The sequence below is a fragment of the Triturus cristatus genome, chromosome 6 (genome assembly GCF_964204655.1).
Source record: "Triturus cristatus chromosome 6, aTriCri1.1, whole genome shotgun sequence".
NCBI lineage: Eukaryota > Metazoa > Chordata > Amphibia > Caudata > Salamandridae > Triturus > Triturus cristatus.
In genome coordinates, this window is record NC_140589.1 from 827230805 (window position 1) to 827256265 (window position 25461).

The 25461-nt window shown below is 51.0% G+C and overlaps 1 protein-coding gene across 4 annotated transcripts in view; it reads left to right on the forward strand.

Annotated features, from left to right (window-relative positions):
* Positions 1 to 25461, forward strand: part of NOX3 (NADPH oxidase 3) — a 777582-nt gene that overhangs the window by 572216 nt on the left and 179905 nt on the right. For all 4 annotated transcript variants that reach the window (XM_085611433.1, XM_085611430.1, XM_085611432.1 and 1 more), the window contains one exon: positions 3714 to 3860. In XM_085611433.1, the coding sequence (XP_085467559.1) occupies positions 3714 to 3860 (147 nt within the window). The remainder of the gene's footprint in view (positions 1 to 3713; positions 3861 to 25461) is intronic.

The following is a 25461-nucleotide window of genomic DNA, read 5'->3' on the forward strand; positions in this document are numbered from 1 at the left end:
CACCAGAGATATATTTTAAACTAAACATAAGTGGTGGGGCAGTCTTTCCAAGCATAAGGCCTGGCCACCACCTCAAAAGTGGCAAAAAAGTATTTCTCCCTGGGAGCAGAAAGACCACTAGACACCAGGGCAAATACATGAAGAAACAAAGGATGGGTCAGTCTGCCCAGGCATCGGGCGTGCCTTCACCCCATAATGGCTCCAGTAGTCTTTCAACTCCGCTGGAGCAGATTATGAGGTATACTTTAGCCCACTAAACACCAGGGATACTTTAATTTAAAAAAAAGAAGTGGCAGGGCAGACCATCCAGGCATTGTAATGACTTGCCCCATTGCATACATGGGTTAATAGCTTTTCTGCCCCCATACAAGAAACAACCTTGCACTTCTACTAATATATGGATTTTTCAAATTATAAAAATCTCTTTCACTATTATATGTATATGCCTACATATTTGCCTTATTGAATAACACAACTGTATCTAATCATCATTTCTTTGAGAATACTATTCTATTGCATTTCAGAAACTTCACCTCTCTTACTGAACATTTTCTTCTATACCTGAAGCAATGCACCTCAATTGACCTCCCAAATTACATATTAAACTCAAAATAAAGAGACAAAATGATTCCTTTACAGTTCCTCAGTGTATAGCATGTTAACAATTGATAAAAACAAATGAACTTACTAGCCAAAATTAGATGTTTTCATTGGATTTGGTTCTGGTACATGAGATATTGCTTCGATGCCTGTGTCATTGTAATGATTACTTCCAAACTAACAGCACTTCTATTCATCTGCATGTGATTGACAGTCTCTTTCCATGCGTTTATGTAACCGTGTTGAATTTCCTGAGAAGATTTTTGTAAAAAAAAAAACTCTTCTGCCTCAAGAATTTATGGCAAGGCTGCAATTTTACTAAATTCCCTCTCATCCATTTTGTAAAGAGAAATGTGAGAAAAGTGAGTGGTTGAGACGCTCCTCATGTACACTTATTTTGCTTACTTCCACCTACACTTATATATATTTTTTTCTTCCCACTCGCTACCTGTAATTAGCACAACCTTTCACTGTTTTCCGGTTTTGTGCTCTGAAAATTCACTTTCTAGTGTCAGATTTGGGTCACATTTTCAAAAATAATCTATTATTTTACATGTATACTGTTGAGACTCTCTCCCTGCATTCTCATGCCCACCACCAGGGGGCTGAATTGTGGGGCTCTCCAGTGTTCTAGTAAGCTTCCAGACCCTCCCCTTCATGCATAAACTGACTTCCAGTCATTTGGATTCTACTTGCAAATTGTCATCCATTCTCAATCCATGCAGTGTTTTGTGAAAGCCAGCCTGCTCATGCTTGAAGACAGCCTGCTCATGTTTGACACTCCCATTACCTATAATTCCCTGCTCACTGCTTTGTCTCCACCTCTGCAAACAAGTATGGGTGGAGGAATTCAGCTCACTAGGGGCTGGCTGCTGCTAGCCTGCTCACACTTGATGCATGTGATTACTGTGAGCTCTTTTAAGCCCCATCTCCTTTTAGTCCAGGGTTGGTTATTATAGCTGTGTACCGGTGAGACCGACCCTTGTTTCCAGTGTTTCCTGAGCTTTTGATATCTTTGTTTCCTGAGCCTTAGCATTCCTTGTTCCTGACCTGTAGCAGTTTCCCTTGTTCCTGAACTAGCACTGCCTGCAGTGCTACCTTGACTCCTGAGCTTTTGCTCAATGCTAGTTCCTTGTCCAGCACTGAGTTCAGTGCTACTTTGTTTTCTTTATTCCTGAACCAGCACTCTTCTAGTATAACCTTGTAGCCTCCCCTTTTGCATATCCTTTTTACAGTGCCTGCCTTTCTTTCCATTTCATTGGTTCCAGTTCCTAGTTTGGTGTATTTCTATTCTACTGTCTTGCTTCTATTACCTTGTATGTTTGTTACTTGCTTTCTGCCAAGTGTGCCCTATGATGTCTTCCTTTCCTGTTAAGCTCTCCTCCCTGCTAGCTCCTTGTCTATTGTGCTTGTGTTTAGTTTTACCCTCTTGCTGTTACTGCCGTGTGTGTTTCTGTTTGATCGACAGGCTCCGTGAGCACAATTGACAGCCTAGGTGGTGTTTCTTGTTCACTGTGAGTATTGTCCTTGAGTTACATTTATAACATCACCATAGGCATCAGCTCTACAGACCCTGCATTAGCATGCATGTCTTATATGTGGGAATTTGCAGTCAGTATCTGTAACAGCAATTGTGGGTGAGGAATGTACTGATCTTCAGTCTTACCGTGTGGAGCTCCTAAGTACTTTACCCTACATTCCTTTATTGTTAATGTTGTTTTATATACAAGTCTTGCATATCCATCCTGTGTGTAGTTTTTCTGAATGCTAAATCACCTCTGAGGCCCTGTCCTTTCTGAGCCTTACCTCTCTTAATCTCTTGTACAGAGCTTCCTCTTTGGATTCCCTTTCTCCTTTGACTCGCTTTGTGATCTTGGGCAGCTCTTCTTCCCTGGCACCAGTCATTGCCAGAGTCCCTGACATATGCCAGTGTCCCGGACTGAGTCCTGACATATACCTTTTAATTTCACCACTTCTAATGCATAATGTTTCTTCTAACGCCTGTGCAGGACACTCTTCTGTGAGAGCACAGTCTACCTCTTCCAATACACTACACAGGGGCCAAACAGCCAGCCAGCCTCCATATTGTTATAGCCCAAGATGTTGCTTTGTTGTGGAATTCTTTTTCACGAACAGCCGGGCGTGTTACATGCACACAGAGACGGCCATCTATAAGGAAACCCTTTCCATGACAAAACCCAGAAACATTGGCCTTGTCAATTGTGGTTTTCTCAGTACTTCATGTACTGGTACATTTCAGAGGGTGTATTCATCTTTTCCAGATACAAATTGTGAATGTGCTTATTAAACAAATTTGTGACTTCCTGTGACATCAGTGTACTGGCATTTACGTGTAATGAGCGTTGGGGCGCCACGATGTTTGTTTGAGCCCTTTTCCTAATTATCAAAATAGTGGATAATAACTTACTGTGGCCAATCCAGACACTGGTAGCAGAGTTGGGATTAGCTTGATTTTGGGCTCCCAGAGAGACTGGGAGCCTGTATCTGCTGTTTCCAACCGGGCAACGCAGCTCGGGTTAGAGACATCTCAGTGCGCTTATCGGTTTGGCTGTCGTAAGACGACTGGCTAAACTCACATGCGCACTGATAGCAGTGCCCACCACTCCCCCTCCATTAATGCCCCTGTGGTGTCATTACCCCCAAGACTCGTCCCTTAGAATTTGAAATATAAAACGATAATAAACCTGTTTTATTACCTTTTTATTTTTCACTTTTTGAGGCTGTTGGCAGGGGGGCAACACTCCTCCGCCATAACGGATGAACCGCCACTCAAACCCTATCATGCCCACTTTCAGTGATCACCAGCTGTCACTGCTCCCCATCTGCCACTTCTCCCCATCCAATACATGGGGGAGGGGGGATTCCAACTTTTCCAAGACTGGTCCAAAACTAGTGGGAGAAGTCAAAGTGGAAGGCAATAGACTGGAAACAAATTCTGGGAAAAGAGATATTGCCGGATTGCCATGATAAGATTCACTGTGGTTGGAACAAAAAGAAAGCCCTTGCATTAAGATGAGCATATCCTTTTGTTTGTGTAGAATATGAGTCTTAGCAGAATATCTAACTAAATTACATTCTCCTTTTTCCAATAGGTTTATTTTTACTGGATTTGTCGGGATACGTGCCACTTTGAGTGGTTTATTGATCTGCTGCTGTCCCTGGAATCACAAATGGCGGAAAGAGGCAGCACCCATTTCCTGAGCTATCACCTGTTTCTGACTGGCTGGGATGAAACTCAGGTAACAATCCACAGCCAATTGTATGTCTGGTGTTATTCCATTTCTCGTCATTTAAACAAGCTCTATATAGCGTTGCGTTAAAGCAGTACTTATTTTCTTTCAAAAATAAATGTAGAGACCCACGCATGCTCCTCATGATGTGCTCCAAACAGGAAACTTTTTTTTTTTTATTAATGCAACACGGGCTGTTTTTGAAAAACAAAAATACTTTAGACATGTCTATTTACAACACTTTACGAATGGAAAATTTACTGTGCTGCCTACTAGTACATAGGTCACATTGCAAGTTACATCCATATTGGAAAACCAGTTGTGCAATTTGTACATCCTTGGTTTGCAAACCAAGGTAGATACCACTCCTGGCTAGAGCGGTAAGCCTAGGTAGATACCACTCGTGGCTTGAGCGATAACTCTAGGTAGATACCACTCATGGCTAGAGAGATAACCCTAGGTAGATACCACTCCTGGCTGGAGCGATATCCCTAGTTAGATACCACTCCTGGCTAGAGCGATAACCCTAGATAGATATCACTCCTGGCTGGAGTGATAACCCTAGGTAGATGCCACTCCTGGCTGGAGCGATAACCCTAGGTAGACACCACTCCCAGCCATTTCAACTTTCCTGGTGTCTCCTAGCCCCAAACCTGTGTGCCCGTACACCTGACCCAGAGCCGAAGACAGTGCTGCAGGGACTGTGGCAACTGCAGCTGGCCTTCTCCTTCATGCTGGGGTGAACAACAACCTCTCCCTACACTCTTCCCTCATCTACTCTATCCTCCCTTCGTCCGCCTTTCCAGAGCCACGTGTACCACAGCCTTCAAATAGGCGCCTCATCAGTTTGCCACCAGCTCCAACTAGGTGGTGAATGAATGCAGATTTGGGCCTCTTGTATTCCTTGGAATACGAGTAGCATTAAGAATTAGTCCCGGTGTTCCTGGAACTGCATGCTAATCCCCATTATGGGGAGTTTAGTTGGCAGACCATGTATTTTGGTGTGGGGATGCCAGCCGGAATCTCTAATTCTGGTCCCGGGACGCTCACACCAAAATATGGGAAAATTGTAGTGAGGTTCAAAGATGTTTTCTTACAGAGAGCACCGGAGAGTTCTTGTGGATGGCCAAAGTTTCTACTGATCTTGACAGTGTGAGAAGGTGGCCTGATATATGCTGTCCACTAGTTCTAGTGGGCACCTTGTATCAGTACAAACAGCCCCTTATAGTGAATGGTTAAAGACAACCTTATATGAAAGCTATCCTAGTGGTAGCCATGGAGAGCAGCCTTCAGGCTAAGTCTTGAAGGAATGTAAAGCAGTGTGTTTTACCAATCTATAATCTCTTGAATGATCAAATGAAAGGACAACCCACAAGGTATATATTCAAAATATATGTATTTAAGATAAAACACACCCCTCTAGTCTCCCTATGAGACTGGAGTTCGAAGTACTTAGTTTACAAGTGATCAAGCATCAGTAAAAGCACAAATACACGTTTGGGCCCTAGGGGCGCAATAAACCATATACTAAAAAAGTGGTATAAGAACCACAACTGAAATAGGCACTAGGCCTATTGCCTCTAGAATTGCTGGGACCCCAAGGAACCACCCAAGGTAGTGACACAGGGGACCCACGGGAGCTGTATGCAGTGTGGAAACACAACCTATCATCTTCTATGGGCAATGTCGCGGTTGGAATTTTAAAGATTAGGGACACTTCTAATTGAGTCAGGACCAAACCCTTTTGGACTTAGGTAGTTTTAGGGCTAGCACCTATGAGAGCACCTGAGTACTCGAGTTACCTCACCCAGGGAAGCCGGGTGCATAGGTGTCTTTTGGTGTCAGCTCGGTTAAGGGGGCAACAATGGTGCCATATACCTTAACAAACCTCCTGTAGTACCCGGTGAGTCCTAAGAAGACCCTGACCTCTGTCTGGGTCTTGGGGGGCTCCCAAGCCAGGATGGTGTCAATCTTGGGCTGTAGGGGTGCCACCTAGCCGCTCCCTACCTGGTGTCCCAAGTACACCACTGAACCCTGCCCAATATGGCACTTACTGGCCTTAATTGTGAGGCCTCCTCTCAGCAGCGCCTTCAACACTTCCCCGAGGTGCTGCAGGTGTTCGTCCCAACTGGAACTGAACACCGCAATATCGTCCAGGTATGCGGCGCTGAATTCCTCCAGCCCGGCCAACACCTGGTTGACCAACCTCCGAAAGGTGGCAGGGGCATTCTTCAACCTGAAGGGCATCACACGGAACTGGTAATGTCCTTCCTGGGTTGAGAATGCGGATCTTTCCTTGGGCCCCTCGGTTAGAGCAATCTGCCAGTACCCTGACGTTAAATCAAACATACTAAGGAATTTGGCAGCTCCCAACCGATTGATGAGCTCATCAGCTCGGGTGATGGGGTGTGCGTCCCCCCATTGAGCCCCCGCTAGTCCACACAGAACCGCAGTTCTGGTGTGACACCGGGTGCTGTAGCCTTCGGTACCAAGACCACGGGGCTGGCCCATGGACTGCTGGACGGCTCAACCACCTCTAATGCCAACATCTTCGAGACCTCTTCTTTGATGTTGGCTTTGACCCGGTCAGCCAACTTGTAAATCTTATGTTTCACAGGGGGGCTGTCACCGGTGTCCACATCGTGGGTACACCAGTGAGTAACACCTGGGGTCAAGGAGAACAGCGGGGCAAACTGCCCCAGCAACTGGCGACACCCGCTCTGTTGCTCAGCGGTCAGGGTCGGGGAGAGGATCACACCATCCACCGACCCATCCCCGACCCATCCCCCTGTTGGGCAGACAGGAGGTCCGGGAGAGGCTCACTCTCCGCTTCCTCCCTGTCGTCCGTCACCAAGAGCATGCTCACTTCGGACCTCTCGAAGTGGGGCTTGAGGCGGTTCACGTGGAGGACACGTAAAGGGTTCCAGGCAGCCTGCAAATCCACCAGGTAGGTGACTTCACTTTTGCGCTCCACCACCTCAAAGGGCCCAGTCCACTTGTCCTGCAAGGCACAAGGTTCCACTGGGGCCATGTTAGACTTGGGGGTCTCTAGTTGGCACAGGTATGCACTTGTGACAAATAGGGACCCTCTCCTCTAGTCAGGGTAAGGGGGTACACTCCTAAAATAACCCCTGCTCACCCCCTTGGTAGCTTGGCACGAGCAGACAGGCTTATCTCAGAGGCAGTGTGTAAAGCATTTGTGAACACATACAGTAATCACGTGACAACACTACAGATGGACACCACACAGGTTTTATATAAAAAATAAGTATTCTTTATATAGATTTACCACAAGACCATTAAACGACAAAAACACACAATACTGTTACTTTAGATGGTAGGATTTTGCTTAGTTCTCTTAAGTTCTTAAATGCGACACTTTAAGTCAATGTACCTTTCAGATGCGACAGGCAGGGCGACGAAAGTGTTGCAACGATGTTGATGCGATGAAGATTTTGGCGCAAAGAAATAAAGACGTGAAGATCTTCCATTTGCGGTACGCTTCTCCGATGTTGCGAGATGACTCGACTCGATGCTTCAGCTGCAGCGGCATCACCCTTTACGCGATGCGACGACAGCGGCCTTGGCAGCAACACTCTTCTCCGACATTTGCGAGACGCTTCCGCTCGATGCGATGTTGCAGCGGCGACACCCCTTTACGCGATGCGACGACAGCAGCTCCGACGACGGCACGCTCCTCCGTGGATGCGAGGCTCTTTTCTTGATGCGGTGCAATGCGACAACTACGATGGCGACACACTTCTTCCTCGATGCGAGACTCTTCTCTTGATGCGGTGCAAGGCGTCAGCTACGATGGCTGCGATGGGGACACGCTTCTTCGGCGTTGCGAAACACTTCCTGGATGATGCAAGACGCTTCCGCTCGATGCGATGCTGCAGCGGCGACACACTTTACGAGATGCGACAACAACAGCTCCGACGGCGGCACGCTTCTCCTTCTTGAGTCGCGCTTCCAGCTCCTTGCGACATGCAGTCCCTCAGAAGGCCCAAAACAGCAGCAGGTACTTCCAAAGAACTCTGGGGAGCTGGGGGGTGAAGTCTGTTTTTGCTAAGACTTCAGCAGGAGGCAAGCTCTTTTCCAAACCCTTGGAGATCCTTCACAAGTTGAGCAGAAGTACACACAAAGTTCCTTTCTCCTCTCTTTGGCAGTAAGGCAACCACTGCAGGCCAGTCCCCCAGGTCAGGGATAGTTTCCTCCTCAGCTTCTTCTGGTTCCTCCCTCAGCAGAGGTTCTTCTTGTTTTCCCAAAGTGATCTAATTTCTTGGGATCAGGGTCCCAATATTTATACCCAGAAATCCTTTGTCCTCTGAAGGCAGAGGGGCCTTTGCCCAGTCCAAACCAGTTCCCGAGCACTCTGTTTACCAGACTTCTCCTTTCCTTTCACAGTACAGGGCAGAAACATTAGACGCCCCACAGGAGGTGGAGCCAGCATTGTGGAAGGCAAGTACAGCCCTGGAGCACTTTATTGGCAGGATTCCTTCTCTTCATTCACTGTGCAGGGCAGAGACATCAGCCGCTCCCCAGGAGGTGGAGCCAGCATTGTGGAAGGCAGGCACAGCCCTATTCAGGTCCCAGGTGCAACTCCTCCCACCCATCTAGATGCAGATCTCTCTATTCACCACTGGGGCACCTCACCCTGTCTCCTGGAATTCCCCAGCCCTGTCACTCAAACTCCAGACAGAGGAATACACACAGCCTAGCAGAGGCAGGTTTGAATGGTTAGACAAGAAAATGCCTACTTTCTAAAAGTGGCATTTTCAAACACAGAATTTTAAAACCAACTTCACTAAAAGATGTATTTTATCATTCTGAGTTCAGGCATACTAAATTTGAATTTCTACCATGTTCCCTGAGTCAGTTAGGATTATAAGATGTAATAACCAAACTGCCCATTCTGGCCTATGGAGAACTGGTAGCCTTGCAATAGTGAAAAACGAAAATGGCTGTAATTCACTACTAGAACATGCCACACACCCCAGGGCATGTCCTACTTTATCCTTACAATGCACCCTGCCCTTGGGCCTACCATAGGGTTGTCTGATATGAAGAAAAGGGAAGGTTTAGGGACTGGCAAGTGGGTGCACTTGACCAGTCAACATGCCAGTACCAGACTGCACGCAGGCTCTGCAATGGCAGACCTTAGACACATGTTTACAGGCTGCTTCTGTGGGTGGCACAACCAGTGCTGCAAGCCCACCAGCAGTATTTGGATTTACAAGCCCTGGGCACTCCTGGTGCACTGCACTAGGGTCTGACAGGTAAACCAAACCAACCAATCATGGAATCACTAATTCGTACAATAATTTACAATAGGGAGAGCATATGCACTTTAGCACTGATCAGCAGTGGTAAAGTGCCCAGAGTCATAAAACAGCCAACAACAGGTCAGAAAAAATATAGGAGGAAGGCAAAAAGTTCAGGGATGACCCTGCAAAAAGGGCTAAGTCCAACACAACCCCCTTCCAGCCAAAACGCACGGTAGACCAATCACTACCTTGATGGGCTGCCCTGCTTTGGGCGATAGAACAAGGACCTGGCCCGCAACTGCAGGGGCAGACTCCAGTTCTACGCCAATCTGAAACTAATGGAATCCCTCTGTCCATACTCTCAGGGCCCACCAAGCCAATCCATGGGGAACCCTTCTCACCTGTGGACACCACCTGTGCAGCACCTAACCTTAACTGGCTCATAGGTGTGTCCCAACAGACAGACAGCAAAATGCTACAGTGGCCACTGACAGAGACCCAGGCCTTATGCCTCTCAGGGCTCTCAAACCTCTGTGGCGCCAGGGAGCGGGGGGCCGTAGCCCCAGGTGCTTGGCACCCTTTGTCCATTCTCCCTCCTGTCCGGTCAGGTATGACATCCTGGCACTGACCCACCAGCCCCAGGCCTGTACCTGGCGGCTGGACCAAAGACTGGGGTGGCCTCTCCCACACCCGGTCCTCCTCCTTGGGGCTCTGTACCCTCCCACTTGGAGTGGTACCCCCTTCCAGAATTGCCAGGGCACCTGTGGTAGGTTCCTGCACAATTCGCCCACCAGTTCAGGGGTTCTATCCTGCAACTGGGCGTCCAGGTGAGGGGGGACACCCTGAACCTGGCCCTCCAATCTAGGGTCTAAACCCTTCAGTTGAACCGGGGTCAGTGGCGAGCACTCCCTCCCTCTGCACCCCCTTCCAGATGGCTGCACCCTCCCATCTGAAGTGGTACACCAAGAAGACAGACTGGTAGAGACACTGATTACAGATGTCTCTCCCTCCAGGTCAGACAACACCTGAACCTGGTTTCCCAACCCTGGGACCAACACATACGGTTGAACGCTCGCCTGGCACACCAGGACTTCCCGGGAGCACGCATGCCCCCCCGGAGGGTGACACATAACTCATGTGTCGTGTGACAGTCTGCCTGGCGCAGATCTCCTGACCCCTGTCCATCTGACAGTGCGCGAAGATCCCCCAGGACAGAAGTGGTGTCACCATGGTCATTCCCTGGTGACACAGCCCTTCTGGTTGGCCCCTGACCCACTGGTTCTTCCACTGGGGACTATTTCCCCCTCTCACCCCTCAATCTGGACTTCTGCACCCTCCCAACTGGAGCGGTACTGCCAGACACCAGAACTGAGGGAGGCCTGCTTACAGACACTCCCCGTTCACCAGACACTAGGGGATCCCCCTCAAAGGACGGCCCATCAGGACAGACTAGGCTCCCTACCTGGTGTGCCCTCAAAAAACCATCCAGGCTCTGAGACTGAGGTTGGGCACTACCGGGACATAACCCATTCTCACTCCTTCCCCTTAAAGACAGGACGTGAGGCCCTACACCCCTCTCACTACTACAGGACCTAGTTGGGCTACTCTGAGCCACTTTCACCACACTGGGTTGGAAGATAGATGAACCACTCTTCTTGGGATCACTCCCCAATGCCTTTCCAGACGCACTGGACTCCACCAAAAGGTCTGCCTCCAATGTGAGCTCCCTGCGGTCAGAGAACTCACTCTCCCACAGGCGTTGGCATAGTTCTGGAAAACAGGGACTTACAATATGCTCTCCCAAAATTGGATCACACAGCCCCCTAGCAGGGTTAACCAAACTATCCTTCACCTCACCATCCAGTGCCTCGCAAACGTACTCCACACCACTCTCTTGAGATTGGCAAGACAGTATCTGACTGTCTCTGTCACTCAACCCACACTCTTCTGGGCGGTCTTCACACTCACACACCAGGATCTCAACCATGGGGGAATCCCTCCCACCACTAGGACTATGAACCCCTGTGCCAGTTTCCCAATTCACCTCAAGAACACTGCGCACCACTGGAGCTACCTCATATCCTTGAACCTCCTGGTGTAAATTAACTCGCTCCTTCAAGTCAGGTGCCACATCTCTAGGTGTGTGTACTACCCTTTCAGCACTAGAAAATTCAATATTGCTGCCACCATCTGAGCTGGATTCTTCCTCCCACTCAGCAAAGCTCAAACTCTGAGCTACACACATTTCTTGTTGCTGGTCTGAGACACTCATGGCCTCAAGCCTCTCCAGCTCTAAGTCAAGCTTCCTCATAATCAACTCATGCTCCATTTCCATTTTCTTTTTCTCTAGGGCTAACTTTCTAATTTGCCATTCCATTTCTAACTGTGCTTTTAACTTGAGCTTGGTCAGCTCCATTTCGTGCATCCTACGCTCTTTTCTATCTGCCAACTCCTCTGGAGATAGACTTTTACCAGAAACACTGCTACCGGCAGGGGAAGGGGTTCTCCTTCCTCTTGGACCCACTGGCCCTTCCAGCTGCTCCTCTGCATTATCAGCATCAGTGGCATTCCTTGCTTCTACCCAGGCCCTCAGCGCCTTGTAGGACTCTGCCTTGTTTTTGCATCCAGTAGTGGAAACATCAAATTTCTTGCAGAAGAACGTTATCTGGTTTACTGGGTAGCTGTCCAGTTTCTCTTCTTCCCATTCCCATTCATTATCAACAGAGACTATGGATGCTGCTTTCTCCACCATGATTAAACTTGGCAGTTCACAAAAATAGAAAGTCCCAAAAAGAAATCTACCAACAAGTATTGGTTGCGGTATGGTTTGCACTCACTAAGTAGTGTTCACCAATCACTGTACATGAGTCACAAATGCAAGTCCAGAATCTTCACCGCTGCCCACCAATGTTAGACGTGGGGGTCTCTAGTTGGCACAGGTATGCACTTGTGACAAATAGGGACCCTCTCCTCTACTCAGGGTAAGGGAGTACACTCCTAAAATAACCCCTGCTCACCCCCTTGGTAGCTTGGCACGAGCAGACAGGCTTATCTCAGAGGCAGTGTGTAAGGTATTTGTGAACACATACAGTAATCCCGTGACAACATTACAGATGGACACCACACAGGTTTTATATCAAAAATAAGTATTCTTTATATAGATTTACCACAAGACCATTAAATGGCAAAAACACACAATACTGTTACTTTAGATGGTAGGATTTTGCTTAGCTCTCTTAAGTTCTTAAATGCGACACTTTAAGTCAATGTACCTTTTAGATGCGACACGCAGGGCGACGAAAGTGTTGCAACGATGTTGATGCGATGAAGATTTTTGTGCAAAGAGATAAAGACGTGAAGATCTTCCAGATGCGGTACGCTTCTCCGATGTTGCGAGAAGACTCGACTCGATGCTTCAGCTGCAGCGGGGTCACCCTTTACGTGATGCGATGCGACGACAGCGGCCTTGGCAGCGACACTCTTCTCCGACGTTTGCAAGACGCTTCCACTCGATGCGATGTTGCAGCGATGCGGCGACAGCAGCTCCGATGGCGGCACGCTTCTCCGTGGATGCGAGGCGCTTTTCTTGATGCGGTGCAATGCGTCAGCTATGATGGCTGCGATGGCGACGCGCTTCTTCGGCGTTGCGAGACACTTCCTGGATGATGCAAGTCGCTTCCGCTCGATGCGATGCTGCAGCGGCGACACACTTTACGAGATGCGATGACAACAGCTCCGACGGTGACACGCTTCTCCTTCTTGAGTCGCGCTTCCAGCTCCTTGCGACACGCAGTCCCTCAGAAGGCCCAACAACAGCAGCAGGCACTTCCAAAGAACTCTGGGGAGCTGGGGGGTGAAGTCTGTTGTTCCTGAGACTTCAGCAGGAGGCACGCTCTTTTCCAAGCCCTTGAAGATCTTTCACAAGTTGAGCAAAAGTACACACAAAGTTCCTTTCTCCTCTCTTTGGCAGTAAGGCAACCACTGCAGGCCAATCCCCCAGGTCAGGGATAGTTTCCTCCTCAGCTTCTTCTGGTTCCTCCCTCAGCAGAGGTTCTTCTTGCTTTCCCAAAGTGATCTAATTTCTTGGGATCAGGGTCCCAATATTTATACCCAGAAATCCTTTGTCCTCTTAAGGCAGAGGGGCCTTTGCCCAGTCCAAATCAGTTCCTGAGCACTCTGTTTACCAGACTTCTCCTTTCCTTTCACAGTGCAGGGCAGAAACATTAGACGCCCACAGGAGGTAGAGCCAGCATTGTGGAAGGCAAGTACAGCCCTGGAGCACTTTGTTGACAGGATTCCTTCTCTTCATTCACTGTGCAGGGCAGAGACATCAGCCGCTCCCCAGGAGGTGGAGCCAGCATTGTGGAAGGCAGGCACAGCCCTATTCAGGTCCCAGGTGCAACTCCTCCCACCCATCTAGATGCAGATCTCTCTATTCACCACTGGGGCACCTCACCCTGTCTCCTGGAATTCCCCAGCCCTGTCACTCAAACTCCAGAAAAAGGAATACACACAGCCTAGCAGAGGCAGGTTTGAATGGTTAGACAAGAAAATGCCTACTTTCTAAAAGTGGCATTTTCAAACACAGAATGTTAAAACCAACTTCACTAAAAGATGTATTTTATCATTCTGAGTTCAGGCATAGTAAATTTGAATTTCTACCATGTTCCCTGAGTCAGTTAGGATTATAAGGTGTAATAACCAAACTGCCCATTCTGGCCTATGGAGAACAGGTAGCCTTGCAATAGTGAAAAATGAAAATGGCTGTAATTCACTACTACAACATGCCACACACACCAGACCATGTCCTACCTTATCCTTACAATGCACCCTGCCCTTGGGCCTACCCTAGGGGTGTCTGATATGAAGAAAAGGGAAGGTTTAGGGACTGGCAAGTGGGTGCACTTGCCCAGTCAGCATGCCAGTACCAGACTGCACGCAGGCTCTGCAATGGCAGACCTTAGACACATGTTTACAGGCTGCTTCTGTGGGTGGCACAACCAGTGCTGCAAGCCCACCAGCAGTATTTGGATTTACAAGCCCTGGGCACTCCTGGTGCACTGCACTAGGGTCTGACAGGTAAACCAAACCAACCAATCATGGAATCACTAATTCGTACAATAATTTACAATAGGGAGAGCATATGCACTTTAGCACTGATCAGCAGTGGTAAAGTGCCCAGAGTCATAAAACAGCCAACAACAGGTCAGAAAAAATATAGGAGGAAGGCAAAAAGTTCAGGGATGACCCTGCAAAAAGGGCCAAGTCCAACAGGCCATAACCCACACTTTTTGTCCAGGTTAAAACTCGACCAGAGTGACATTCTGGTCATACCACTTCTTCCTTTCTTCCTGGCTGGCCTCGAGGTTCGCCTGAGCGAGTTTCCTGAAGCGGGCAGTTTGGTTTCGGAAGGCCAGCATGTAGCTAAACACATCCTGGGGGATTTTCCTGGGAGCGGCTTCCCAGCCTTCCTTCACCAAGCTTAGAGGTCCTCGCACGGGGTGCCTGTACAAAAGCTCAAAGGGACTGATCCGGAGAGACTTCTGGGGTACCTCCCAGTACGCAAAGAGAAGGCACGGTAAAGTGGACGTCCCACTTACACCTCATGGGTACGGTGAGAGCCTTGATCATGCCCTTCAAGGTCTGGTTGAACCTTTCTACCAGACCGTTACCTTGGGGGTGGTAAGGGGTGGTGAACTTGTAAGTAACACCACACTCCTTCCACAGAGATGTCATATACTTCGAGATGAAGTTGGTCGCCGTGTCGGAAACCACCTCTCTAGGGAACCCCACGCTGGAAAAGATCCCCATTAACACCCGGCCTACCACTGGTGCCATCGTTGTCCTGAGAGGGATTGCCTCTGTGTACCATGTGGCATGGTCCACCAAGACCAGGATGTACCTGTTGGCTGTCTTGGGATCCAGTGGCCCCACAACGTCCATCCCTACCCTTTCAAAGGGTGTCCCAGCAAAGGGGAATGGTTGGAGAGGAGCTTTGACCTTCTTCCCACTCTTGCCACTTGCCTGGCAAGTTTGGCAAGACCGACAATGCACCTCCGACTGCCTTCGCATTTGAGGCCAGAAGAAGTGGGTGACAAGTCTGTCAAAGGCCGGGGCGCTAGGTGGCGCTGGACTGACATGGCCGCGTTCTAGTGAGGCTCCAGCCAGCCAGGCGAATTAAAACCCTGCAGCACCATCCTCCTTGCCAAACACGGATGGCCTAACAACACCGGCGAGTAGTACAGCGCACTGAGACTGCTCGGTGAAATTTTGGTGAAAATCAGAGGCCCAGCGGCGGAGATATCGGCTCTTGGGACCGCCGGGAGGAATTCCACACACGAGGCGGAGCAGCGGAGCGGCGGCCCTTGCCACTTTACACCGGGGATTTGAGAGGCCTGTTGGGCGGCGGCTGGGACGCCGGTCCTGGGTTATTGCCGCCGTCCCCCCTGACAGTTCGCTGGGGAGTGGATCTCCCCCTCCCGGAGGTCTGGCCTGTCGCCGCTGAAGGTGATAATTATTCTGGATACGGACGCTGGGGGCCTGGTCTCGGGCGTCTGCTGTGCCGGAGGGCCTGAGCGCCATTCATCGAGGTTGCGGTGCACCCGGGCCCCATCCGCTTCCCTTCCTTGCCTACCCTGGGGAGGCAGAGTGCTTTGCGGGTCCTGGCGACACCTGTGTGACATCGGCGGGGATACCTGGGCTCGGTGTGGTGAAGTCCCTGGCAGAGACACTTCATTCTAGCCCCCTCACTGGCGGAGTGTGCCGGGGCCGCCTCAGAGGACAGACCTCCGCCCGTATATCTGGTCTTGGACTCCGATATTCTCAGACCTGGTGCGGAGAGGGTGCGGGGTGCTGCGGACCTTGCTGGCACTTGGATACCGTTGGGCTCTCTGGTTGGTCTTCTGGAACCCTCGGAGGTGGGCGAATTGAATTGTCTGTCCCGGGCCGGAGGTTGGAGGTGCGGGAGAATACAGAAGTGAGCGTGATCTGTGGTTGGGCTTCAGGGCCGGAGCGTGCCGTGCCGTCCGAGGGCCGCCATCCATACTTAGACTGGACTTGGTGATCTGGGCTAGTGCCTGCTGCTAGCATGGGCAAAACAGACACAAAAGAAACCACATTACATTTTAATGCTCCTAAGAAGAAAACGCGCGCGCAATCCGCAGATTTAGCGGAGCCGGACCCTAGTGATGACACTGATGTAGACTGGAAGGCCCTCCTCGTGGGCATGCAGAGGAGCCTAACCTCTATTGATGCCAGGATTGACAGTATGAACAATCGTCTGGATGCGGTGGTACAACGACTGGATCAGCACGGAGAGCACCTGAAGGAGGCGGAGGAATGGATATCAGAACTAGAGGATGGAACCAGGACTGGTGCGACTAAACTTTCACTGATGGGTCGGCTGCTTAGGGTTATTGCGGAGAAGAACGAGTATTTGGAGGCGCGCTCCCGAAGGAATAATGTCCGCCTGATTGGCCTTGCAGAGTCTAGTGGAGGTGGCCGTATGGAGGAGGTCATAGAGCGTCTACTGATCGACAAATTCGGGCGGGATTCTTTCTCGCCACAACTGGTGGTGGAGCGTGCCCACCGCTCATTGGGGCCCCGGACGGTCCCTGGGGCTCCGCCGCGCCCTGTCATCATCAAGTTCCTCAACTACAGAGATCGCGATACCCTGCTGCGCCTGGCCCGGGAGAAACAACCGATCTTGCATGAAAATACCACTCTTTCGTTCTACCCAGATTTCACTCAGACGGTACAGGAGGCCCGTCGCAAGTTTGTGGGAGTGAAGAAGAAACTATTACAGCGAGAAATTCAATACTCTATGCTGTATTACGCAAAGGTTAAGATCACGCATCATGGCAGGGCCTTCTTCTTCGGCAATCCTCAGCAGGTGGAGGACTTCCTAAAAAAAGAACAGCAACCCCCTGCCTCTCAGCGGCGGAGTTCCGGGGCGAGGTCCGGATCCCGATCTCCGACATCTGCTCTGGACTGATGAGTACTAATGTCATGCCGATTTACTGTTTCTCTTTCCTCTTTGATTCAACCTTCTCTCAGTTGCACCTGCGGGTCTGGTTAAAAGAAACTAGGGCCCTGTTTGTGCTCCCATCTATTCCATTTTGGTATATTGGCAGGGTTGTAGCTGTCGCAATTCGCCATGGCACTCCCCCCTCCCCCCCCCCCACCCCACTTCGGACCCTCGCCAAGCATGGTGACGGTGCAGTGGGTGAAATATCGGGATAGGGGAGGGTAGGTCCAGCCCACTGGTGTCCCCCAGAGAGGGAATACCCCACAACATTGGTTATGTGTTTTATGGTTGATGGGAGGGATATAGATCCCGGCAGGTTTGGGCTGTCGTGGTGGGAGGGGGTGGGGCGGGATACGGACTCATTGACAGGGGAAATGTTATTGGGGAGGGTCTCCACCGACACGTTGGGGAAGTCGGATGGAAGGGGAGTGGGAGGGAAATGCAAATGCAGACACACACTTGGACGTTGGGACACACACACTCTTGCGCTTGTCTTCGGTATATGGCGGCCTCAGTGCTGGGCTTCGGGCGGGGCGTCGAGGCACAATCATCATGCGGGCGGAGGCGGATCGCGAGGAGTGAGGGTCGGTCATGAAACATGTCAGTGGTCACTATTAGGCGCAATTACGCGTAATGGCACCAGGGGGTGAGATTTCGCAACGCGAGCCACATAGCAGGGTCAATGTACTAACGTGGAATATACGAGGGCTGGGCGATCCGCGTAAGCGCAGACAGGTCCTGGGTTACCTTGATCGTCATCAGATACACATTGCATTGCTGCAAGAAACTCATACCGACCCTCGCCGATTGCCGACATTTGCATCTAGGTGGGCGGCTTATTCCCTATTCTCTTCATACTCGACATACTCCAGGGGAACAGCCATATTAGTTAAAAGGCATACTCCATTTGTGCCTCTGGGGGAAAAAAAGGATGAGGGGGGAGGTTCTGTGTGGTGTGGGGGCGGATGGGAGCTACTACCATTACCATTGCATCATCCTATGGACCTAACTTAGATGAGCCTGCACATTTCATCTCCCTGTGGGAGGTCATACTAAACATAGGATCCACACACGTGATCTGGGGAGGGGATTTTAATGCCACTTTGAATCCTGTGCTGGACCGGTCTAATGCGGGCACCACACACCGCATACACACTCAGGCATACCTGTCTGATCTAATGACTCAACACGGGCTGCTCGACGCCTGGCACCATGTTCACCCCGGTGTGAAAGAAGGCACACACTGGTCGGCGCCGCACTCTACTTGGGCTAGATTAGATTATATCTTGGTTTCCAGAAGTTTGGGGTCCTCTTTGCTGTGTGCCCGGCATCTGTCCCGAACTCATTCGGATCATGCTCCCGTTTTGATCACTCTGGCTAGGACTGGACTGGTCGGGGCCCCGCTCCCCTGGCGCATGCAGCCTAATATTCTTTTAGATGAGCTTTTCAAGGCTGAGATGTCTGACGAGATCACTGAATTTCTAGATCGGAATAGGGGATCGGTGGACTGCGTGGCGACGGTGTGGGAGGCCTTTAAGGCCACCATGCGAGGAGTATGCATTTCCAAAGGCTCGGGGGTCCTGCGCTCGCTCCGCACCATGCTGGGCTCCCTGGAACGTGAGCTACATGTATTAGAGACTGCCACAAATTTTTTGAATGATCCCAAGGCACAATTAGACTACCACACAAAACTCACAGAGTATAGGGCTACTGCAGACAGGGAAGTCCACGTTCGCGGCAATTACTTTACTGCACGAGCATATGGGGAGGGCGAGAGACCCGGAAGATTTTTGGCGGGAGTGGTTCGTCCCCCGCGCTGCGCTAACCACATACTGGGGGTTAAAGCCCCAGATGGCACGCTGCTTTGTGACACACACTCCATACTTTCTACCTTCGTATCTCATTATTCCACTCTATATACGTCTAGGCGAGAGTCGCCGTTAGAGATGTCTGAATACCTGTCGGACCTCACGCTGGGATGGATTTCTGATGCCCAGCGAGAATTCCTCGCGGCTCCCATTGGACTAGGCAAAATCAAAGACGCCATAATGCAAACGGCGTCGGGCAGGGCGCCGGGCTTGGACGGTTTCCCTGTTGAGTACTATAAAACCTTCATAGATCCAGTAGCGGCTGTTCTAAAAGAGGTATTCGATGAGGCGAATGAGACGGGTTCCTTGCCACCCAGTATGTCTGAGACCCTAATTGTCTCTCTTCTCAAGCCCGGGAAGCCCCCGGACTGCTGCGATTCCTATAGGCCCTACTCCCTCATCAATGCGATGTAAAGATCCTCGCCAAAGTCCTGGCAAATCGCGTTAATCTCTTGATCGGAGACTTGATTCTGCCGGATCAGGCGGGGTTTATCCCTGGCAGATTTATGTCCCATAATTTGCGGACGCTTTTCTCGATCCTACAGAACGCCGATCCCTCCCTTGCCCTGGTGGCGGTGTTCCTGGATGCCACTAAGGCATTTGACTCGGTCGAGTGGGATTACCTTCACTTGATTCTGAAGAATATGGGTATGCCGTTGGCATTCTCCAGATGGATCCACATTCTGTATCAGCGCCCACTGGCGAGAGTTCTCATTAACGGTCGGATGTCTGATCCTTTTCTAGTCACCAGGGGCACCAGACAGGGGTGCCCGCTGTCGCCACTCCTCTTCGCCTTGGCGATAGAACCGTTGGCGTCCCGTCTCCGGCAGAATTATTTGGCGGCGTCCTTGAGGTGTCAGCGACGGCAAGTCTTGCTGTCACTGTACGCGGATGATCTCACGTTATACATCAAACACCCCCGGGACAATTTAAACCCCATACTTAGGGAATTCGTGAGGTTTGCACTGTACTCCGGAATACACATAAATTGGGGTAAGTCCGCTGTCTTCCCTCTGACGGATGGTATTGACAGAGTCCCTCTTGACTTTCCGCTGGAGTGGTGTGAGACTGACGTGAAGTACTTGGGAGTGTGGGTGTCCAGAGATCGGCAGGAGGTGATGCGTATGAATTATGGCAGGGTCCTCGAAACTATACGGTCGAATGTGACCAGGTGGTTGACCCTGCCGTTGACCATGGCAGGCCGGACTTCACTTATAAAGATGACTATACTTCCCAAACTGCTCTATTTCTTCCTAAATATACCATTTCATCCGGGTGGCTATTTTTTTCGGACATTGCAGTCCGAACTTATCCGTTTGGTGTGGGGGGGGGAAGGCCGCGGATAAAATGGAGTGTGCTAACGCGCCCGTACATACAAGGTGGATTTGATATTCCTGACTTCGAACTCTACTACAACTGCGCACAGGCACATTTTGCGTACTATTGGTACAGACCTTCCCCTTTCATGCCACAGACTGCGGTTGAACACTGGCTGGCAGACTCGATCCCGCTGGAGGGGGTGGTCCTGGCTGGGGTGCCCTCGTCCCGCGCGGAACACAACCCCGTCTATACTACAACACAGGCCTGGAATTACATTGCTGATCACATGGGTACAAAGTTACTTTACTCCCCACTGATGCCTCTGGTGTATCATCCGATTCTCCCACTTTTAGGAGAGGGGATGTTTCAGAAACTGAAACTAAAAATGGGAATTACTAGCTGGGGTGATCTATTTCATGAGGGCAGATTCCGCGACCTCCCGCTCCTCTACGGAGACAATGTCCCCACACCCCTGGAGATCTTCGCGTTTGTACGGCTCCGTAGTGGGCTACAAAAAATACTGCCGGCATATCCGCATGAACCTACTGTTCTGGACCCTTTCCACTACATGCTTGGCTCCCCTTCCCCATCGCACATTGTTTCCTCTCTTTATCGGCGACTATACAATCATATCGAGAGGGGGGTGGTGGGGTCCCGGGCTTGCTGGGAGGCTGAGATGGGCACTGCCCTCACGGACGACCAATGGGAGTATTGTTGTTTACAAACTGAAATGATCTCCTCTAGCAGTAGGTTCCGAGTTATCCATTATAAGTTTCTGCATCGCTTATACTGTACCCCGGTAGGGATGCATAGGTTTAATCTCCGTGATGATGATCGCTGTGACAGGTGCCGCTCCCCCCGGTCGGACTTCCTACATCTGGCCTGGACGTGCCCGAGTGTGGGCAAGTACTGGAGGCAGGTTTACGCGGCCCTGGGGGAAATGCTGGGTTCTGCAATACAACCCTCTCCTTTGCAGGCGCTGTTGGGCTACACTCGCGACATACCTAGGCCTGATCGCCGCTTTGTCACTAGCGCACTGCTGCTTGCCAAGCGTCGTATAGCGTGTAGGTGGGGAAGGGGGAGAAGTCCCAAATTTAAGGAGTGGCTGCGAGATATGCTCACTTGTCAGCTCCTATCCGCTTCTCGACCCTCTGACATATGGGGACCCCTAACGCGGTACCTCGCCGCACACGGCGATCAGGTATCCCCCCCTGCCGTCACTGAGGGATAGCTCCCTACTGGCCGGTTCCACTGGGGGAAGAGTGTCCCATGGGCACTCTTCACGGATAATTGACGTACTGGCTGCTCGCCCTTGCAATGCTTCTCCTGGGATGGATGCTGTCATTACGGGGTCCACTGCCGCGGCCTGCGATGTCCCCCTTTCTGACCCATTTCCCCTGCACGAACATAACACTGCAGCTTTGTCACTGTTGGGGAGGGTTGGATTACGATCTCCCTTGAGGGGATGGTGCCAGGGGGGGGCGGGGAGTGGGGATGGATTTGATCAACAATGGACTTTGGAGAACTGCGCTACAGAGCACGGCGGGGGACCCTTCGCCTCCTGATTGGGACACCGCGGGGGATTGATTGATCAGATGGCACCCTCATGTAGCTGAACTGCCGCCCTGGGGCCTAGCGCAGGGATGGGCTAATATGAGTGTGTGATACTACCCGATGTTAAATGTCGAAGATAATGGTGATATTGAGTCTAATTTGCATATGATCAAGTGTGTGATTGTAATGCTTTTTGGTTGAATAATGAATAAATAAAGAGTTAAAAAAAAAGAAAAAAAAAAGTCTGTCAAACGTCTTGTCCTGCCCCAAATGTCCTACCAAAGGCACCTCGAGAGCCAGACCCAGTAGGAAGGTCCGGAAGCGCTGGGATACCACCAGCACACGGGTGACCCAGGTTCCGCAACATTAGGCTCGCTGTACAGGAGATCATTCTCCCAGTAGATCCAATGTGACCCGGACTGATCACTAGTCGCCTGGGCTGCGGCCTGCCACCTTAGACCCTCCAGAGAAGGGCACTCTTTCTGCTCCTGGCAGAATTCCTCCCTGGTGGGACCCCCTTTTTGCTGCCAATGGGTCAGCTCAGAGATGTTCCCCAGTTCGGCTACCTGTTCCCCTGTAGGCACCGGGGCGTCCCCCTCAAGGTCCACCTCCTCCCAGGCCCTGGGAACTTCGGGAGACGGTTTCCCGTGCCCCCGGCCCTTTCTCTTGGCAGGGACCTGGGCCACTGTTCCAGGCTCCGGGTCCCTCTGATCAACCCCTCTGGCCGCCATAGACCGAGTGGACACGCATGCCCACTCCGGCAACCCAAGCATCTCCAAGTGGGACCTGAGCTCAACATCCTTCCACAAGGACTGCTCCAGGTCGTTACCGAGCAGACAATCGACAGGCTTGGAAGGGTTCACAACTACCCTCAAAGGACCTGAGACCCCCCCCCCCCCACTCGAAGGGAACATGCGCCACCAGACACTGGCGCTCTGAATTGTCGACTGCAATTACTTGGTGGAATGCCCCGGGGACACCCAGCGGTCCGCCTCCATAGCAAGCTCCCTAGGGTCAGTCAGCTTACTATCAACTAGATGCTGGCGCAGATCTGCAAAACATAGACTGGACAAGTGCTCCCATGCAATCAAATTGTAGAGCCCCTGATAATCTGTTACATTACTGCCCTTCACCCAGCCATCCAGTGACCGGCAAAACACATCCACACATTCCAACCAAGTGTTGGCATCAGACTTCTTACTGGACCTGAACTGATCCCTGTACTTTTCAGGAGTAAGACCATACTTAGTGAGGAGGGCGTCCTTCATGTCTGGATAGGTGAGGTGATACCCCTTACCCAAAGCTATTAAAGTGTCCCTCGCTTCTTCAGGGAAGAGAGGCCACAATCCTTCTCCCCAATTCTCCTCAGGGACCCCATTCATGTGGATTGCTGCCTCGTACCCCTGAAACCACCTTTGTATGTCATCCCCCTTCTTGAATTCCTTGCCCACATTCTTAGGGATGTGCACGATTCTGCCTGCCTGTCTTGACGAGTTGCTGCCACCATCTGAGCTGGGCTTACTTCTTAGCTCCAGCTCCTTAAGACCTCGTTCATGGTCTAATATCATCTTCCTCTCCCCCATTTCTAGCCTGAGTTTTTCCAAATCAAACTTCCTTGCTTCCCGCCTGTCCTCCAGCTCCTCTGGGGACAGGCTACTGCTGCATGTCCGGAAGTGTTACCCCCTCCCAAAAGCACATCCACCCTAGGAGTAGGCCCTTTCGCCTCTCCACTAAGATCGCCAGATTGCCCACTTGCATCTCTGGCTGCTACCCAGGCCCTCAGCGCCTTTTGTAGCTCGTCCTTCCTTGTGAGGCCTCTGACTTGGACTTTTAGGCTCTTGCAAATGGATTTCAATTCCCTAACATTGTAGACTTCCAACCTATCCTCCTCAAAGGCAATTTCCAGGGTTTACAACAGATGATGCTCTTGATTCCGGCATGATGAAGTAGCAAGTTTAAACTGGCAAGATCAAAAAATAGGCCAAAAATAAAAAGGACTAGTATGTGGCACGTAATTGTCTGCGATATGGTAGTAGTGCACACCAATCCCTATAAGTCAAGTGCAAACGCAAGTCCTATCCCACCGCTGCCACCAATGTTAGAAATAGGATTTCTGGTAGGCTAGGGCAAGGGTCGAAACCAGGAAAAAATCCCCACTCTAGTTACACTCCTAAAATAACCCCTGCTCACCCCCTTGGTAGCTTGGCACGAGCAGTCAGGCTTATCTTAGAGGCAGTGTGTAAAGCATTTACACATAACCCACAGTAATACAGTGTACGCACTACAACAGGACACCACACCAGTTTAGAAAAATATCCAATATTTTCATATAATTAAAACAAGACCAAAAAGGACAAAAATCCACAATACTATATGTAAAAAAAAAGTCTGTAGTCATCAAACAAAGTTCCTCGATGTCGATAACTCCGCCCGGGGCTACCACGGCATCGTGAACAACAAATCCAACAGTTCTGGCTGACCACAGGGTCGCGGGCCAGCTACGGTGTCGGGAAGACCGGCAAACAGTACCTGTGAGAAATGCAGGGCGATGAAGCCCTCGAAGTCACTTGCGTTGCAGGTCGAGCTCCTCTGTGATGGAATCAGGAGCGCTGGTGTCGGCAGGCGTCGGGTGCTGCGGTGCGAAGTGCCGCGGTGCGGCGTGAAGTGCCCTCAGGTCGCGGTGCGAGCAGCAGCTCAGTGGCGCGGCGTTGGATGTCGCCGTCAGTGAGACCAGGGTCGCGGTGCGAGATGCAGGCGGTGCTCATCATGGTGCTAGCAGGTCACGGTGCAAGCAGGGGCGGTGTCGTTGCTGAATCGCTGTCGCCGGCTGACGAGTGGGAGTCGATGGTGCTGGCGTCGGTGGGCCAAGGGTGCGGTGTGAGATGGGGCGGTGCTTTGTGTGACTTACGAGCGGTGCCCTCGAACCATGGTGCAAGCAGCTGCATCAATTACAGCATGGAGCGGCGGCGTCGGGGAGGCCAAGGCGTCCTTGTGAAGCAAGGCGGTGCGGAGTGCGGTGTCCACAGGTCACGGTGCGAGCAGCGGCTCGGTGGCGGCATCAACAGGTACCGCCAGTGAGACCAAGGTTGCGGTGTTGCCGCGGTGCTCTCTGCGGTGCCAAGGCTTCGGCGTGAAATGAGGCGGTGCAGAGTGCGGGCCTACAGGTGGCGGTGCAAGGACCGGCTCAGTGACGGCGTCGACAGGTGTCATTGGTGAGACCAAGGTTGGGGTGCGGCGGTGCCCTCTGTGGTGCCTTCAGGACACGTAGTCGGCAGCGGTGTCGTAGATGTCGTTGAGTTGCTTTTCCTCTGATACAGCACAAAACACACAGTCCCCAGTGCTGCGGGCAGAAGAGCTTGGAAGTCTTTGCTGTTCCTGAGACTTCGTGAACAGGGGGCAAGCTCTTCTTCAAGCCCTTGGAGAGACTCCCAAAATAGGTTGCAGAAAGTCCAGTCCAGTCCTTTCACTGCCCAAGACAGAAGCAGCCACTGCAGGTCAGCCCAGCAAAGCACACAGCAAAGTGGTAGTTCCTTCTCACAGCTTCTACAGCTCTTCTTCTTGGCAGTCTTCTTGAT